This window comes from Mustelus asterias, chromosome 19, assembly GCF_964213995.1.
Source record: "Mustelus asterias chromosome 19, sMusAst1.hap1.1, whole genome shotgun sequence".
NCBI lineage: Eukaryota > Metazoa > Chordata > Chondrichthyes > Carcharhiniformes > Triakidae > Mustelus > Mustelus asterias.
Window position 1 is genome coordinate 5,739,128 of NC_135819.1, and position 19,460 is coordinate 5,758,587.

At 45.2% G+C, this 19,460-nt stretch overlaps 1 protein-coding gene across 1 annotated transcript in view; it reads left to right on the forward strand.

The window, feature by feature from the left end:
- odad3 (outer dynein arm docking complex subunit 3) overlaps positions 1-9,904 on the forward strand; it is a 53,209-nt gene extending 43,305 nt beyond the window's left edge. Inside the window, exon 13 of the mRNA XM_078234918.1 lies at positions 8,031-9,904. Coding sequence (XP_078091044.1) covers positions 8,031-8,185 — 155 coding nt within the window. The 3' untranslated portion in view covers positions 8,186-9,904. The remainder of the gene's footprint in view (positions 1-8,030) is intronic.
- The last annotated feature ends 9,556 nt before the right edge of the window (positions 9,905-19,460 follow it).

Sequence of the window (19,460 nt, forward strand, 5' to 3'; positions counted from 1 at the left end):
ATTCAATGACATCATATGCTCTAGAAAGGTGAGTGCTGTGCCGAGCCTCAGGACAGGTCCCTGGCTGTTTACCCAACAGCGAAAGCACCTGTTGCAGATTCCCACAGTACATGTTGCCCCTGAAAATGGGGGAGTGAGTGCCAGAGGTCTTAAGGACACTGCAGATTGGCATACAGCAATAGTGCTGCTGAGGACATGTCTCCACTGAGGCATACAGCTATTAATCAATAGGAACAGGACGCCAATGCCTCATTTGATCTCTTTTGTCCTTCTAGGAGAAATGGGCTCACAGGTAGAGGAGAGGGCACAAGTAGGAGGAGGTGTCCCCTATATTCTCATGATAACGCCGATGGAGAATCAATAGAAATAGCCAAGATTGTGGACCAGGATGGAGTTGGCTCTGGTGAAATGGATTCTGTGGAGATGGTGATTGCAGACAGCAATGCACTCACAAGGGAGTTTATTGTTTTGCACCATATCCTACAGCATGCTGAACACCGCAAAGGCTTCTTCTCTCCAAAGCTAGCTATCTAGGTTTTTCTTGAATTTCCTACAGGTGCAGACACCCATCCATGGAGATTCTCTCACTTCCAACCAGCAGCCCAAGAGCAGCAAGAAACTGAAGTGGCACTGTCACACCTTACAATGCAGATAATCTTACCTTGGTGGATTCTCCTGCACGATCAGAGAGAACCTCACTGGGTGAATAACATGGTATTAGTGAGTAGGAGGAACAACCAGAGACATGAGGCATTGTGAACAGTCCCACAAGTCAAAATTCCCTGATGCAGTGCGTGCTCAGGGGCAGAGGATGGAGGATTCCATCCAACATTTATGCATCATCAAGGCTCCAGGCAATCAGCACATGAGCTTCTCCATTGAGAGAGTGGCCATTTTCATGGAAGGCCAAATGTGGCAGCACTCAGAATGGATACAGAAGCAGTGTAATGATTTGTACAGAATGTTATCACATTCTGTAGCACTAACCCGTTCGTAGCACTGATGATGCAGTGATATTTGGGAAGCTTGCAAGTTGTGCCTCAACTGTTCATAAGATCATAAGTCATAGGTATGTGAATAGGCTATTCAGTCCTTTGAGCCAGCTCTGCTATTCAATAAGATCGTGACTGATCTGATTGTGGCATTAACTCCACTTTCCTGACTACCCTAATCCCTAACTCCGTGGGCAGCGGAGTAAGCAGGGAGCAGAGTGAGAGCTGTAAGGGCTTTGGCTCTAAGGGCTTAGGCAGAAAGGGTGAGGCGGGGTAAGTTTAATTCGTTTTGTTGTCTCTTCAATTGCATTTCTTAAGTTCAGTCCGTGTGGATTCCGAGGAAAAGGGGGGGAAAATAGCTCATTGTTCCATTGGAGCAACTCTATCTGCTAGTGGTATTGGCAAGGCATCTAGAGGGGATGGGTGTGAAGGCAGCGCAATGTTCCTCTTGCAGTATGTTTGAGGTAAGGGACGCTGTCAGTGTCCCTGCTGATTACACCTGTGGGACGTGCACCCATCTGCAGCTCCTCCAAAACCGTGTTAGGGAACTGGAGCTGGAGTTGGATCATTAGGGAGGCAGAGGTGGCCATAGACAGAAGCTTCATGGATATAGTTACTCCAGGAAAGGAAAATAGATGGGTGACAGTGAGAGGGGCTGGGAGGAAGCAGTCAGTGCAAGGATCCCCTGTGGTCGTTCCCCTTAGCAACAAGTATTCCGCTTTGGATGCAGTTGAGGGGGACGACATACCAGTGGTGAGCCGCAGTGAGAGGATCTCCAGCACTGAGTCCATCCCTGTGGCTCGGGAGGGTAACGGGGAGAGCGGGAGGGCAATAGTTATTGGGGACTTGTTAGTTAGAGGGATAGATAGGAGGTTCTGTGGCAGCAAAAGAGACTCATGGATGGTATGTTGCCTATCGGATGCCAGGGTCCGTGACGTCTCGGACCGTGTTTTCCGGATTCTTAAGGGGGAGGGGAAACAGTCACAAGTCGTGGTACAGATTGGTACCAACGACATAGGTAAGAGAAGGGACGGGGATTTAAAACAGGAATTTAGGGAGCTGGGCTGGAAGCTGAGAACCAAGACAAAACATGTGGTCATCTCTGGTACGTTGCCGGTGCCACGTGATAGCGAGTTGAGGAACAGGGAGAGAGTGCAGTTAAACATGTGGTTGCAAGGATGGTGTAGGAGGGAGGGTTTCAGCTACGTGGATAATTGGAACACATTCTGGGGAAGGTGGGACCTGTACAAACAGGACGGGGTGCACCTGAACCAGAGGGGCACCAATATCCTGGGAGGAAAAATTGGCTACGGCTCTTCAGGGGGGTTTAAACTAATTTGTCAGGGGGGTGGGAAAAGGAGTTGTAGTCCGGAAGTCAGTGTTGAAGGTAGTGAGGTATTGGGGAAGGTGTCAAGGGTGGGTACCAGTAGACAGGAAGGTGGGTTGAAGTGTGTCTACTTCAATGCAAGGAGCATCCGGAACAAGGTAGATGAACTTGGGGCGTGGATTGGTACTTGGGACTACGATGTTGTGGCCATTACGGAGACATGGGTAGAACAAGGACAGGAATGTTTGTTGGACGTTCTGGGGTATAGATGTTTCAGTAAGTGTACAGAAGCTTGTAAAAGAGGTGGAGGAGTAGCATTGTTAATCAAGGATAGTTTAACGGCTGCGGAAAGGCACTTCGAGGGGGATCCGAATACTGAGGTAATATGGGCTGAACTTAGAAATAGGAAAGGAGCGGTCACATTGTTAGGAGATTACTATAGGCCCCCAAATAGTAATAGAGATGTGGAGGAAGAAATTGCTAAGCAGATTATGGATAGGTGTGGGGATCACAGGGTAGTTGTCATGGGGGACTTTAACTTTCCAAATATTGATTGGAACCTTTGTAGGTCGAATAGTTCGGATGGGACAGTTTTTGTGCAGTGTGTGCAGGAGGGTTGACTGACACAATATGTGGATAGGCCGACAAAAGGTGAGGCCACATTGGATTTGGTACTGGGAAATGAACCGGGCCAAGTGTTAGATTTGGTTGTGGGAGAGCACTTTTGAGATAGTGACCACAATTCGGTGTCTTTTGTCATTGCAATGGAGAGGGATAGGGCCGTATGGCAGGGCAAGGTTTACAATTGGGGGAGAGGTAATTATGATGCGATTAGGCAACAATTAGGGGGCATAAGATGGGAACAGAAACTGTCAGGGAAAGGCACTAATGAAAAGTGGAACTTTTTCAAGGAACAAATACTGTGTGTTCTTGATAGGTACGTCCCTGTCAGGCAGGGAGGAAATGGCCGAGTGAGGGAACCATGGTTCACAAAAGAGGTGGAACGTCTTGTAAAAAGGAAGAGGGAAGCTATTGTAGGGATGAGGAAACAAGGTTCAGATGGCTCGATTGAGGGTTACAAGTTAGCAAGGAATGAGCTGAAAAAGGGGCTTAGGAGAGCTAGGAGGGGGCATGAGAAGTCCTTGGTGGGTCGGATCAAGGAAAACCCCAAGGCTTTTTACTCTTATGTGAGGAATAAAAGAATGACAAGGGTGAGGTTAGGGCCGGTCAAGGACAGTAGTGGCAACTTGTGTATGGAGTCAGTAGAGATAGGAGAGGTGATGAATGAATACTTTTCTTCAGTATTCACCAAGGAGAAGGGCCATGTTTTTGAGGAAGAGAAGGTGTTACAGGCTAATAGGCTGGAGGAAGTAGATGTTCGGAGGGAGGATGTACTGGCTGTTTTGAATAAACTGAAGGTCGATAAGTCCCCTGGGCCTGATGAAATTTATCCTAGAATTCTTTGGGAGGCAAGGGATGAGATTGCAGAGCCTTTGGCTTTGATCTTTGGGTTCTCACTGTCCACGGGGATGGTGCCAGAGGACTGGAGAGTGGCGAATGTTGTTCCTCTGTCTAAGAAAGGGAATAGAAATGACCCTGGTAATTATAGGCCGGCTAGTCTTACTTCGGTGGTTGGTAAGTTGATGGAAAAGGTCCTTAGGGATGGGATTTACGACCATTTAGAAAGATGCGGATTAATCCGGGATAGTCAGCACGGATTCGTGAAGGGCAAGTCGTGCCTCACAAATTTGATAGAACATTTTGAGGAGGTAACTAAGTGTGTTGATGAAGGTAGGGCAGTTGATGTCATATACATGAATTTTAGTAAGGCGTTTGATAAGGTCTTCCATTGTCGGCTTATGATGAAAGTAAGGAGGTGTGGGATTGAGGGAAAGTTGGCCGATTGGATAGGTAACTGGCTATCTGATCGAAGACAGAGGGTGGTGGTGGATGGAAAATTTTCGGACTGGAGGCTGGTTGCTAGCGGGGTGCCACAGGGATCAGTGCTTGGTCCTCTGCTATTTGTGATTTTTATTAATGACTTAGAGGAGGGGGCTGAAGGGTGGATCAGTAAATTTGCTGATGACACCCAAGATTGGTGGAGTAGTGGATGAGGTGGAGGGCTGTTGTAGACTGCAAAGAGACATAGATAGGATGCAAAGCTGGGCTGAAAAATGGCAGATGGAGTTTAACCCTGATAAATGTGAGGTGATTCATTTTGGTAGGACAAATTTAAATGTGGATTACAGGGTCAAAGGTAGGGTTCTGAAGACTGTGGAGGAACAGAGAGATCTTGGGGTCCATATCCACAGATCTCTGAAGGTTGCCAATCAAGTGGATAGAGCTGTGAAGAAGGCCTATAGTGTGTTAGCTTTTATTAACAGGGGGTTGGAGTTTAACAGCTGTGGAGTTATGCTGCAACTGTACAGGACCTTGGTGAGACCACATTTGGAATATTGTGTGCAGTTCTGGTCACCTCACTATAAGAAGGATGTGGAAGCGCTGGAAAGAGTGCAGAGGAGATTTACCAGGATGCTGCCTGGTTTGGAGGGTAGGTCTTATGAGGAAAGGTTGAGGGAGCTGGGGCTGTTCTCTCTGGAGCGGAGGAGGTTGAGGGGAGACTTAATAGAGGTTTATAAAATGATGAAGGGGATAGAGTGAACGTTCAAAGACTATTTCCTCGGGTGGATGGAGCTATTACAAGGGGGCATAACTATCGGGTTCGTGGTGGGAGATACAGGAAGGATATCAGAGGTAGGTTCTTTACGCAGAGAGTGGTTGGGGTGTGGAATGGACTGCCTGCAGTGACAGTGGAGTCAGACACTTTAGGAACATTTAAGCGGTTATTGGATAGGCGCATGGAGCACACCAGGATGATAGGGAGTGGGATAGCTTGATCATGGTTTCAGATAAAGCTCGGCACAACATCGTGGGCCGAAGGGCCTGTTCTGTGCTGTACTGTTCTATGTTCTATGTTCTAACTCCCTTGTTGATGAAAACACTTTCAAAATCAGCAACCCTTCAAGCATCTGGTATGACTACCAAGAAATTAAAAATGAAGGCATGCTTGCCTTCATCGGCCAGTGCATTGAGTTTAAAAATTGGCAAGTCATGTTGCAGCTTTATAGAACCTTAGTTAGGCCGCACTTGGAATATAGTGTTCAATTCTGGTCGTCACACTACCAGAAGGATGTGGAGGCTTTGGAGAGGGTACAGAAAAGATTTACCAGGATGTTGCCTGGTATGGAGGGCATTAGCTATGAGGAAACTTGGTTTGTTCTCACTGGAACGATGGAGATTGAGGGGAGAACTGATAGAAGTCTACAAGATTATGAAAGGCATGGACAGAGTGGATAGTCAGAAGCTTTTTCCCAGGGTGGAAAAGTCAATTACTAGGGGGGCACAGGTTTAAGGTGCGAGGGGCAAGGTTTAAAGGAGATGTACGAGGCAGATATTTTCCACAGAGGGTAGTGGGTGCCTGGAACTCGTTGCCGGGGGAGGTAGTGGAAGCGGATACGGTAGTGACTTCTAAGGGGCGGCTTGACAAATACATGAATAGGATGAGAATGGAGGGATGTGGTCCCCGGAAGGGTAGGGGGTTTTAGTTCAGTTGGGCAGCATGGTCGGTGCAGGCTTGGAGGGCCGAAGGGCCTGTTCCTGTGCTGTAATTTTCTTTGTTCTTTGTCGTAATGCAGGATGCAGGAATGACTCTTGATTTTTTTAAAATTTGATTTGAATTATTATTATTACATGTATAAGTATACAGTGAAAAGTATTGTTTCTTGCGTGCTATACAGACAAACACATACCATACATAGGGAAGGAAAGGAGAGAGTGCAGAATGTAGTATTTCAGTCACAGCTAGGCTGCAGAGAAGATCAACTTAATGGCTCCTCTGACAGTGAAAGCCTCTGTGCTGTAGGGCCAAGCAACAGTGACTGTTTCTGCAATGGTTCACATTCAGAATGAGGACAATTGCCACATGCATCTCAGCTGAAGCAGTCTGCCTCCACCTCCTCCAAGGCCACAGGGACAGTACCACAGCATTGGAATAGATGAGCCTGGAGGCCACTATATGTTGTGGAGCAGAGTGGGTCACTGTAGTATTTTTGTACTGAATCTATGCAATATTTTGCTTTCTTAGCACTCTGTTAGTAGTGACACTTTAAGTCACAGGTCTGAAGTTCCTTTTATTGCTGGCATGAGGAGAAAACTGGCATGAGGTAGTGAACGAGGTTAAGCGTCCTTAACAATGAGGGTAAAGCCTTTGGGCAGATGTGCATCCTTCATTGGCAGTAAGCATTTAAATGTTTCAGTCATGAATATGTGAGAGCGTAGGTAGCTCAGACTGACTTCCCTACCACACCCTTCATCCTGGGCCAGAGGGACTCAACTGAAACCTTCTTGTATCAAATGATCCTGGACATTAATAGCATCCTGACCAGATCTGACCATTGATGGTCAATGGGTCCAATCAATGACACGCTGCAGCCAGGGAATCCAGGATGGTGGTGAAATCCTGTGCTTCCTTTGTTGTGAACTGAATGGGGGGAATTTTCCTGTCCCGCCCATCATGGGAATTGTAGCAGGTTGGCAGGGGGGGACTGACCATGCAAAGATCTGTTGGCCTTGAGCAGGATTTTCCAGTTTTGGGGTGAGAGCGGCCAGAAAATCCCGCCCAATGTGTTCTCCAGTTCTGGCACAATAAGGCATCAGGAACCCGCAAGATGCAGTGGCTTGTAGCTGTTTGCATGAGACCACCAAGGTTCACAGACCCATGGAAGGAGCCAGAAGCGAAGATGTTCAAGGCTGTGACGGATTTGTCAGTGTTGTGTTGGAGGGTGAAGTTTGGATGGGTATTTTTTGTTTGATTATTATTTTTAATTTATTTAAACACAGAAGCATGCTCTGCCTGGAAGCCTATGCATTTATTCCAGTGTCACCTGCCCCGGCTACTGGTTCAGCCTGGCCCCCCGGCCAAAGGTTCTACCTGCAGCCGGCTGTTTCTAAAGGTCAAATCACTCGATTCTGTGCTCCTGACCCAGAGCTGAAAATCTGGGCCATGTCTCTGTAACGGCGATTAGATCTAAATAATTTGCCTCCATTTGTGCCACTAATTCATCTACTTTATTGCAGATGCTTTGCACATTTTAATAAAAACCCTTTTTTGAAAACTGCTATTGCCTGTATGAATCCTCGTGAATGATGCGCGATGACTCCTTCTGCTTGTCTTTCTCTACATATCCCTTTTGCACTGTTTAAAACTTTATATTTCCGGTGTAATTCCCTGGCGTTGTCATGACAGACTCCCTATTGTGTGCCCACCTTCCTTTGTTTTGGCCACATGAAACCCGTGTACCCTCTCCCACTCCCCCCATGAAACTATCAAGCTGGCCAATGCCAATATTTTCAGGCCCCATCCATCTCCATTCCTGCCCCACCAGAATTCAAGAATCCAGCAGGAATGAATCCCTACATAAATTACGAAGCAAGAGTAACAAAAAAAAAATCACAGGAAGCTGTGATTCTGTGAATCAGATTGGGAGATGGAGTGAATTCAAGCAGGAATTAATGGGAATCAGACTAACAGTGTATCTGTGTGTATCTCCCTATGCCAATCTCTCTGTCTTGTCTGTGCCTCTATCCTGCATTCTTTCTTCACCCAACCTTCCTCCTCTCCAGTGATGGGAAATTGAGTTTTCTGATTGCAGATGACGATGACGATGATGATGAGGAAGATGATGACAGTAGTGATGACAATGGTGACATCGTCACAAGAGCAGTGCTAAAGCGACAATCACAGCAGATTGTTGACTGGAAAACCAAGAGGAAGTCTCGACCAAAGAGGAAGAAGGTGAAACACTGATCAATTCAGGATGGAAGCCCATTTGGTCTCCCCAACTTTGACCATGTTGTGACTCTGGGCTCTCAGGTTTTATAACCATTAGTAGGTAAAAATTAAATAAGTGAAGGGGAGTGAGCAAGGGAATTATTTAAATCCATTGATTTTTTGAGCAATAAATTGCTACCTGGTTGCGATCTGTGATTGAAATAAGCAGTAGATTAGAATCTTTCTCCAAAGTAATGGAATTTCACCTAGAAGATTCCTGTCCTCCAACTGGCCCAGACAGCACATTGAAACATATCAGATTCAGACAATAATTGATTCAAGAAATTCAAAGCAGATTTGTCGGTATCTGACTCAGAACTTTGGTCAGTGACGAATGGACCTGCTGCACATTTGGCTCAAAGTCTTGGGTCCTATAAGAAACTTTAAAAGATGGGTAGATCAAGTACTATTTCTGTGTGTGTGTTTTGGGGGGATGGTGAGATGATATTTGTAATTATGATTAGCCTTAACTCTCCTATGACATTTAAGTAAAAGCTTTGCCAGATGTGGTACAGGAGCTAACAGATAATCCTAGGCCTGTGCTGCGTTAACTGATCTCACCTCGGGCAGCAAAACTATCATATACTGAGCTCAGCATCTCTGGGTATGTGAGGAGTAATTCAGCAGGCAACCTTGTTGCTCATCATTATCAAGTGGTGTCTGGATAAAGACAACCTTAGGTTAGATTGTGATGTTACCGGTGGCCAAGTAAGCTGCTGATGTGATGTGAGGCTTTCGCATAATGGTGATGTCCACAGAACTAATCCCAGCAAGTGTCAACACTTGAGTAGTGAAGAAAATTGCATCAGATACTGAATAACCATCGGTTCTAGTTTTACTGAAACCTTTCTTCACAGTTTATCTCAGGAGCCTGATCAACCAAAAGTTGGGCTTGACACACAGAAAGATATTGGCCAATGGTACGCGTCACAAGGCTTATTGTGAGTTCAGCAAAGGATAAGCCACATCATAGAAACCTACAGTGCAGAAGGAGGCCATTCAGCCCATCAAGTCTGCACCGACCACAATCCCACCCAGGCCTATCCCCATAGTCCCATGCATTTACCCTAGCTAGTCCCCCTGACACTAAGGGTCAATTTAGCATGGCCAATCCACCTAACCCGCACATCTTTGGACTGTGGGAGGAAACCGGAGCACCCGGAGGAAACTTACTCAGACACGGGGAGAACGTGCAAACTCCACACAGACAGTGACCCAATCCGGGAATTGAACCCGGGTCCCTGGTGTTGTGGGGCAGCAGTGCTAACCCACTGTGCCACCGTACCGCCGCATCCTGCATCGTGCACATCGAACCCCCAAACTCCAGCTTAATTGAGAAGACTGTAGTGGATGCATTTATGGCCGCAGTCTTCCCGGGAGTAGGGGAAGGTGGTAAAAGTAGTGAAATGAAGATGCCCAGTCCTGTCCCACACCCCAGTACAGCCTGCAGAGAAGTCTCATAGTAAAGTATTTAAATACTTGATGCTGCTCATGCTGTACTAAATTAACATCACAAGAGACTCTTCAGCCTTTAACTATTTTTACCTTGTGCATGATCCCTTGGCTCAGCTGTTAGATATGATGTAAGTAGAAACATTATCCCGATTTTCTTGATGAACTGTTTGTGCAGGAGCTTTCTTTATTATTTCTAACTGTATTCTCCATGTTTGTTAAGATTAAATTACACCCAGAGCCAAACAGTGATGATTTGTTCTTTGAGTCTATTGCACGAGGTACATCTCATGCCACTAATACACCTGGTCTTTCAAATGAATTAAATCCAAGTAATTGACAATCACCAATCCTAAGGGAACCTTTTAACTCTACTAATTTATATTTTATGGGAGACTATTCCTGGGATTCCAGCTCATTTTATTCATTAATACAGACATTATTTGCAAACTCATCAAGACAGACAGCTGCTGTATCATCAGCTTTCTCATCAGTGTCAATTATGGCTCAGTGGGTAGTTCCTTTGAGTCATAAGGTTGTGTATTCATAGTCCCACTCCCGAGGCTTGAGCATAAATTTACACACCTGCTGTAGTACCAAGTTAAGTGTTGCACTGTTACAAGAGTCACCTTTCGGATCAGATGAGATGTTAAACTGCCTCATTTGCCCTCTCGGGAAAATAAAATAATCCATGCTACTTTTTGGATAAGAGCAGGGTAGTTTCCGTGTTCTGACCAATATTTATCACTTGAACAATATTACTAAAAGGAATTATTTGGTTGTTACTATATTACTGTTTGTAGGAAATTTACTGCCACAAAATAAAATAGTTAGACTTCAATAAAGCAATTAGACTGATTTAAAAAACAGGGTAAGAAGTTTAACAACACCAGGTTAAAGTCCAACAGGTTTATTTGGTAGCAAAAGCCACACAAGCTTTCGGAGCTCCAAGCCCCTTCTTCAGGTGAGTGGGAATTCTGTTCACAAACAGTTCACTCTGTTCAAACTGTTCACTCACCTGAAGAAGGGGCTTGGAGCTCCGAAAGCTTGTGTGGCTTTTGCTACCAAATAAACCTGTTGGACTTTAACCTGGTGTTGTTAAACTTCTTACTGTGTTTACCCCAGTCCGACGCCGGCATCTCCACATTAAAAAACAGGAACAGGACTGAGAGTAAAATCATATAGCCCCTCAAACCTGCTCCAACATTTTATACTGTTGTGGCTGATCTACCTCACTCCACTTCCCTGCCAACTCCCCATATCCTTTGATTACCTGAGTGACCAGAAAATATATTTAATGTAGCTTCTGCAGATAATTATCTCACTGCGAATGTGGTGTAAAGGGATCTGAATTATTATTCAGATTGCAAGCTGTTCACATTACACACATAACCTGATGGGCAGAGGTTTATTGAGTTTATTATTTAGAATGAAACAGCCAGAAGGAGGCCATTTGGTTCATCTTGCCTGTTCCAACTCTTTAACATGCAATTCATCCCATACTCCTGCATTTTCCCCAACGCCCTTTATCCAATAATAGCCAATTCCATGTTGAAAATTATTACTGAATCTGCTTCCACTCTCTTTCTGCATTCCAGATCATAACATCCTGCGTAAAATATTCTTCTCCTTTCTCATTAATACAAAGGAAATATTTCAGATGATGGAAATCTGAAATTAAAAACAAAAAGTGCTGGAAATTTGCAGTTCAGGCAACATTTGTAGAGAGAGAAACAGAGTTAATGTTTCAGGTTAATTACCTTTCCTCAGAAGTGGGAAAAGTTAGAAATATATTAGTTTTAATGAGGTGAAATGGGAGAGCGTGGAAGAAGAATAGAAGGCAAGATCTTTGACAGATGGGATGACAGAGGCATTCAATGATAAAAGAGATGTTGGTGCAGAGCCAATGAATCCAAAGAACCAGGAGCAGAAGTAGGCCATTCAGCCCCTCGAGCCTGCTCGGCCATTCAATAAGATCTTGGCTGATCTCATCTCGGCCTCATCTCTATTTTCCTGCCTATTCACCCAGCCACCCAGCCCTTCACACTCTTACCAATTAAAAATCTGTCCACTTCTTCCTCAATGTCCCGGCATGCAGCACACTTTGGGGTAGTGAATTCCACAGACTCAGGACCCTTTGGGAGGAGTAATTGCTCCTCATTTCGGTTTTAAATCTGCCGCCTCTTATCCTAAAACTATGACCTCTTGTTCTAGATTGCCCTACAGAAGGAAACATTCTCTCCATGTTTCCTTTGTCAATCCCCCTTATCATTGTGTACATCTAATTAGATTTCCTCTCATTCTTCTGAACACCAGGGAGTATAGGCCTAAATTGCCCAATCTCTCTTTGTAAAACAATTCCCTCATCTCTGGAATCAATTTAGTGAACCTCCTCTGAACCGCCTCCAATGCAACTACATCCCTCCTCAAGTAAGGGACCCAAAACTGTATACAATATTCTAACGGTCTAACTAACGCTTTGTACAGTAGCAGCAACACTTTACAGCTTTTATACTCTATTCCTTGAGTAATAAATTCCAAGATTCCATTTGCCTTCCTTATTACCTGTTTTATCTGCATTTTATTTCTGTGATTCCTGCAAGAGAATACCCAGATCCATCTGCACCGGAGCACTCCGAAGTTTGCAAAGAAAAATAGAAAATAGAAGCATAAGTAGGCCATTCGGCCCTTCGAGCCTGCTCCGCCATTATGATCATGGCTGATCATCAAATTCAATATCCTGATTTCCCCTTTCCCTTGATCCCTTTAGCCTCAAGAGCTATATTTAATTTCTTCTTGAAATCACACAACATTTTGGCCTCAACTACTTTCTGTGATAGTGAATCCCACACATTCACCACCCTCTGGGTGAAGAAATTTCTCCTCACCTCAGTTCTAAAAGGTTTACCCCTTATCCTCAAACTATAACCCCAGTTCTGGACATCCCCACCATCGGGAACATTCTTTCTGAGTCTACCCTGTCTAACTCTGTTAGAATTTTATAAGTTTCTATGAGATCCCCTCTCACTCTTCTAAACTCCAATTAATACAATCCTAACTGACTTCGTCTCTCGTCATATGACAGACCTGCCATCCCAGGAATCAGCCTGGTAAACTTTCACTGTACTCCCTCTACAACAAGGACATCCTTCCTCAGGTAAGGGTACCAGAGCTACACTCAATACTCCAGGTGTGGCATCACCAACATCCTATACAATTGCAGTAAAACACCCCTATCCCTATACTCAAATCCTCTGACTAGGAAGGCCAACATACCATTTGCCTTCTTTACTGCCTGCTGTACCTGCACGCTTACTTTCAGCAACTGATGCAGGAGGACACCAATGTCTCACTGAGTATCCACCTCTTTCAATTTACACCTGTAGAGGCCTGAAAAAATAAGGATAAATGAAAGAAAAATGAACAGAGTGTGTTTTCTTGAAATATGGGTAAATTTAATGAAAAAGACATTTACCATTGTTCTTTGTTTTCTTGTGAGTTTCAATATCCTGTTTACTGGGCCCAATACCGTGAACAGATACTGTTTGTTTGGGTGATGTAAGCTAAGCCAATCCATTTTCTAGAGAGCTGCACTTTAAGCCAATCAGATTACTTAGGGGGAGGGAAAAAGAAAAACGGCGGGAGGCAGAGGAAGCTGCAGTGGGGAGACACACGTGGGGAAGAGGGAGCTGCAGTGGGGAGACACGCGTGGGGAAGAGGAAGCTGCAGTGGGGAGACACACGTGGGGAAGAGGAAGCTGCAGTGGGGAGACACACGTGGGGAAGAGGAGCTGTTTCCATGCGGTAAAAACCCAGTTTTAACGTCGAGGCAAATAATATTTGTAGACCAACATACTTCACAGTATGGGCACAAATATTACTGTGCAGTTAAAGCTCGTGTTTGTCACAGTTTAGTAACGCGTTTTTTTCAGTTTGAAGTGAAAGGCAGCAAGGTTTAGTCCTGTTTGTTATTTTCATTACGGTTGAGAAAAAGTGTAAAGCGCATCGTCTTGTCCTCTCAAGCGTGGACCTTTCTGCTAGAAACTGCCGGTGAGGGACAGTCAGCTATAAACGCCGGGCGTAGTTTTCACTGAGAAGACGGAGAGAACGAGGATTAGCTGAAGCTAACTTGCTAAGTAGCACTGCCGAGGAGGACAGATTTCAGCGCACTGGACCTGCGTTACTACACGGACAGCTTGCTGCATTTTCTTTCCTGCTGCATCATCTTCCCGCTCGCAGACCCTTCTGGACTGTGTGTGTCGTGGTTGCGTGAGTAACTGGAGACTATACTATCAAGACACTGAACGGTATCAGCAGTGTGTTGTTGGGGGCGTGTTTGCTTCATATGTGCACCAACGTATGGGCCCCAACGTTTATAAATCCAAGCGCTTGGTAACATTTTGAACATTTCTCAGGGTTGAAACTGTTTAATTGAAAAATCTTTAGTTTGGGACTCTTTACCTGTTTTATGAGACGCAACAATGCAAGAAAATAAATTTATTTTTGTTATTCCTTTTGCATGGTTGTCCTGAACCTTTTCTTATTATAAGGTTTACATACTTACCATTTTAGGAGGCACCGCACTATTGTTAATAGGTTATTACTCTAGATTGCAACTGCATACACTAATCCTTTTCATTCACGCCTGTACTGACATTTATTGGTAAATAGGAAATTTAGCTCAACACCAACCGCTAAGAACTCAGGATCCTGTTAATTGAACATTTACATAGTAGCCCCTTATAACATCAAGCACATCCCAGGTACAGCTTTACTTAACTCAGCTGGTCAGAGCATATAGTTGTCTTAGCTTACATCACTCAAACAAACAGTATCTGTTCACGGTATTTGGCCCAGTAAACAGGATATTGAAACTCACAAGAAAACAGACAAACTATACCATACATAGGGAAGGAAAGGAGAGAGTGCAGAATGTAGTGTTACAGTCATAGCGAGGGTGTAGAGAACGATCATCTTAATGCGAGGTAGGTCCATTCAAAAATCTGACAGCAGCAGGGAAGAGTCTGTTTTTGAGTCGGTTGGTACGTAATCTCAAACTTTTGTATCTTTTTCCCGATGGAAGAAGGTGGAAGAGAGAATGTCTGGGGTGCATGGGGTCCTTAGTTATGCTGGCTGTTTTTCCAAGGCAGCGGGAGCCTGTGCTGATGACAATCCCACCCAGGCCCTATCTCCATAACTCTACATATTTACCCTGCCAATCCCCCTGACAATAAGGGCCAATTTACCATGACCAATCAACCTAACCTGCACATGTTTGGAGTGTAGGAGGAAACCGGAGCACCCGGAGGAAACCCACGCTGACACAGGGAGAACCTGCAAACTCCACACAGACAGTGACCCAAGGCCAGAATTGAACCGAAGTCCCTGTGAGGCAGCAGTGCTAACCACTGGGCTACAGTGCTGCCATCTCTGCATCCTCCTCACAGCTCACTTTCCCACCCAATTTTGTACCATCTGTAAATTTGGAGATAATACATTTAGTTCCCTTTTCCAAATTATGAATTTTTTTTATTCATTCGTGGGACATGGGCGTCGCTGGCTGGGCCAGCATTTATTGCCCATCCCTAGTTGCCCCTTGAGAAGGTGGTGGTGAGCTGCCATCTTGAATCGCTGCAGTCCATGTTCTGTGGGTTGACCCACAATGCCGTTAGGGAGGGAATTGCAGGATTTTGACCCAGTGACTGTGAAGGAACGGCGATATATTTCCAAGTCAGGACAGTGAGTGGCTTGGACGGGAATTTGCAGGTGTTGGTGTTCCTATGTATCTGCTGCCATAGTTCTTCTAAATGGAAGTGGTCGTGGGTTTGGAAGGTGCTGTTGAAGGATCTTTGGTGAATTGCTGCAGTGCATCTTGTAGATAGTACACACTGCTGCTACTGAGTGTCAGTGGTGGAGGGAGTGGATGTTTGTAGATGTTGTGCCAATAAAGCAGGCTGATTTGTCCTGGATGGTGTCTCGCCTCCTGACTGTCATTGGAGCTGCACTCATCCAGTGAGTGGCTTGGAGGGAAACTTACAGGTGGTAGTGTTCTCATGTATTTATAACTGAACCAATTTTGAATCCACTTTATCAAATTACCCTGTATCCCGTGTGAATTTACCTTCTTTACAAATCTCCCATGTGGAACCTTGTCAAAGGCTTTGCTGAAATCCATATAAACTACATCAGCTGCACTACCCTCATCTGCACATCTGGTCACCTCCTCAAAACATTCAATCAAATTTGTTCGGCATGACCTCCCTCTGATGAAGCCATGCTGACTATCCTTGATCAAGCTTTGCCTCTCCAAGTGGAGACTGATTCTCCCCTTCAGAAGTTTCTCCAATAGTTTTCCTGCCACTGACTTGAGATTCACTGGTCTGTAGTTCCCTGATTTATCGTGGATAATTGGAACACTATACGTGGATAATTGGAACACATTCTGGGGAAGGTGGGACCTGTACAAACAGGACGGGGTGCACCTGAACCAGAGGGGCACCAATATCCTAGGGGGGAAATTTGTTACGGCTCTTCACGGGGGTTTAAACTAATTTGTCAGGGGAGTGGGAAAAGGAGTTGTAGTCCAGAAGTCAGTGAGGGTGGTGAGGTATTGGGGAAGGTATCAGGGTCAAGGGTGGGTACCGGTAGATAGGAAGGTGGGTTGAAGTGTGTCTACTTCAATGCAAGGAGCATCCGGAACAAGGTAGATGAACTTGGGGCATAGATTGGTACTAGGGACTACGATGTTGTGGCCATTACGGAGACATGGGTAGAACAAGGACAGGAATGGTTGTTGGACGTTCCAGGGTATAGATGTTTCACTAAGTGTAGGGAAGCTGGTAAAAGAGGTGGAGAAGTGGCATTGTTAATCAAGGATAGTTTAACGCCTGCGGAAAGGCACTTCGAGGGGGATCTGCACACTGAGGTAATATGGGCTGAGGTTAGAAATAGGAAAGGAGCGGTCACGTTGTTAGGAGTTTACTATAGGCCCCCAAATAGTAATAGAGATGTGGAGGAAGAAATTGCTAAGCAGATTATGGATATGTGTGGGGGTCACAGGGTAGTTGTCATGGGGGACTTTAACTTTCCAAATATTGGTTGGAACCTTTGTAGGTCAAATAGTTCGGATGGGGCAGTTTTTGTGCAGTGTGTGCAGGAGGGTTTCCTGACACAATATGTGGATAGGCCGACAAGAGGTGAGGCCACATTGGATTTGGTACTGGGAAATGAACCGGTCCAAGTGTTAGATTTGGTTGTGGGAGAGCACTTTGGAGATAGTGACCACAATTCGGTGTCTTTTGTTATTGCAATGGAGAGGGATAGGGCTGTACGGCAGGGCAAGGTTTATAATTGGGGGAGAGGTAATTATGATGCGATTAGGCAACAATTAGGGGGCATAAGTTGGGAACAGAAACAGTCAGAGAAAGGAACTAATGAAAAGTGGAACTTTTTCAAGGAACAAATACTGGGTGTCCTTGATAGGTATGTCCCTGTCAGGCAGGGAGGAAATGGCCGAGTGAGGGAACCATGGTTCACGAAAGAGGTGGAATGTCTTGTGAAAAGGAAGAGGGAAGCTATTGTAGGGATGAGGAAACAAGGTTCAGATGGCTCGATTGAGGGTTACAAGTTAGCAAGGAATGAGCTGAAAAAGGGGCTTAGGAGAGCTGGGAGGGGACACGAGAAGTCCTTGGCGGGTCGGATCAAGGAAAACCCCAAGGCTTTTTACTCTTATGTGAGGAATAAAAGAATGACAAGGGTGAGGTTAGGGCCGGTCAAGGACAGTAGTGGGAACTTGTGTATGGAGTCAGTAGAGATAGGAGAGGTGATGAATGAATACGTTTTTTCAGTGTTCACCAAGGAGAGGGGCCATATTTTTGAGGAAGAGAAGGTGTTACAGGCTAATAGGCTGGAGGAAATAGATGTTCGGAGGGAGGATGTCCTGGCAGTTTTGAATAAACTGAAGGTTGATAAGTCCCCTGGGCCTGATGAAATGTATCCTAGGATTCTTTGGGAGGCAAGGGATGAGATTGCAGAGCCTTTGGCTTTGATCCTTGGGTCCTCGCTGTCCACGGGGATGGTGCCAGAGGACTGGAGAATGGCGAATGTTGTTCTTCTGTTTAAGAAAGGGAATAGAAATGACCCTGGTAATTATAGACCGGTTAGTCTTACTTCGGTGGTTGGTAAATTGATGGAAAAGGTCCTTAGAGATGGGATTTGCGACCATTTAGAAAGATGCGGATTAATCCGGGATAGTCAGCACGGATTCGTGAAGGGCAAGTCGTGCCTCACAAATTTGATAGAATTTTTTGAGGAGGTAACTAAGTGTGTTGATGAAGGTAGGGCAGTTGATGTCATATACATGCATTTTAGTAAGGCGTTTGATAAGGTCCCCCATGGTCGGCTTATGTTGAAAGTGAGGAGGTGTGCGATAGAGGGAAAGTTGGCCGATTGGATAGGTAACTGGCTGTCTGATCGAAGAGAGGGTGGTGGTCGATGGAAAATTTTCGGATTGGAGGCAGGTTGCTAGCAGAGTGCCGCAGGGATCAGTGCTTGGTCCTCTGCTCTTTGTGATTTTTATTAATGACTTAGAGGAGGGGGCTGAAGGGTGGATCAGTAAATTTGCTGATGACACCAAGATTGGTGGAGTAGTGGATGAGGTGGAGGGCTGTTGTAGGCTGCAAAGAGACATAGATAGGATGCAAAGCTGGGCTGAAAAATGGCAAATGGAGTTTAACCCTGATAAATGTGTGGTGATTCATTTTGGTAGGACTAATTTAAATGTGGATTACAGGGTCAAAGGTAGGGTTCTGAAGACTGTGGAGGAACAGAGAGATCTTGGGGTTCATATCCACAGATCTCTAAAGGTTGCCACTCAAGTGGATAGAGCTGTGAAGAAGGCCTATAGTGTGTTAGCTTTTATTAACAGGGGGTTGGAGTTTAAGAGCCGTGGGGTTATGCTGCAACTGTACAGGACCTTAGTGAGACCACATTTGGAATATTGTGTGCAGTTCTGGTCACCTCACAATAAGAAGGATGTGGAAGCGCTGGAAAGAGTGCAGAGGAGATTTACCAGGATGCTGCCTGGTTTGGAGGGTAGGTCTTATGAGGAAAGGTTGAGGGAGCTAGGGCTGTTCTCTCTGGAGCAGAGGAGGCTGAGGGGAGACTTAATAGAGGTTTATAAAATGATGAAGGGGATAGATAGAGTGAACGTTCAAAGACTATTTCCTCGGGTGGATGGAGCTATTACAAGGGGGCATAACTATAGGGTTCGTGGTGGGAGATACAGGAAGGATATCAGAGGTAGGTTCTTTACGCAGAGAGTGGTTGGGGTGTGGAATGGACTGCCTGCAGTGATAGTGGAGTCAGACACTTTAGGAACATTTAAGCGGTTATTGGATAGGCACATGGAGCACACCAGGATGATAGGGAGTGGGATAGCTTGATCTTGGTTTCAGATAAAGCTCGGCACAACATCGTGGGCCGAAGGGCCTGTTCTGTGCTGTACTGTTCTATGTTCTATGTTTATCTCTAGCCCTTCTTAAATACAGTAATAAGTCCCACACCATCAGGTTAAAAAGCGGAAACACATTAGCTGTTCTCCAGTCATCTGGCATCTCCCCCGTGGCCAGAGAAAATTGAAAATTTGGGTCAGAGCCATAATAAAATTTAAATCAAAACACATAAAGAAAGGAAACAAAGTAAGTGCCGAGATTATAATTTCAACTTTTGAACAGTCTGGAAAGCTGCAAAATGCCAAATTGACAAAGTGTTGTTTTTCCTGAATGTCTCAGGACATCCTC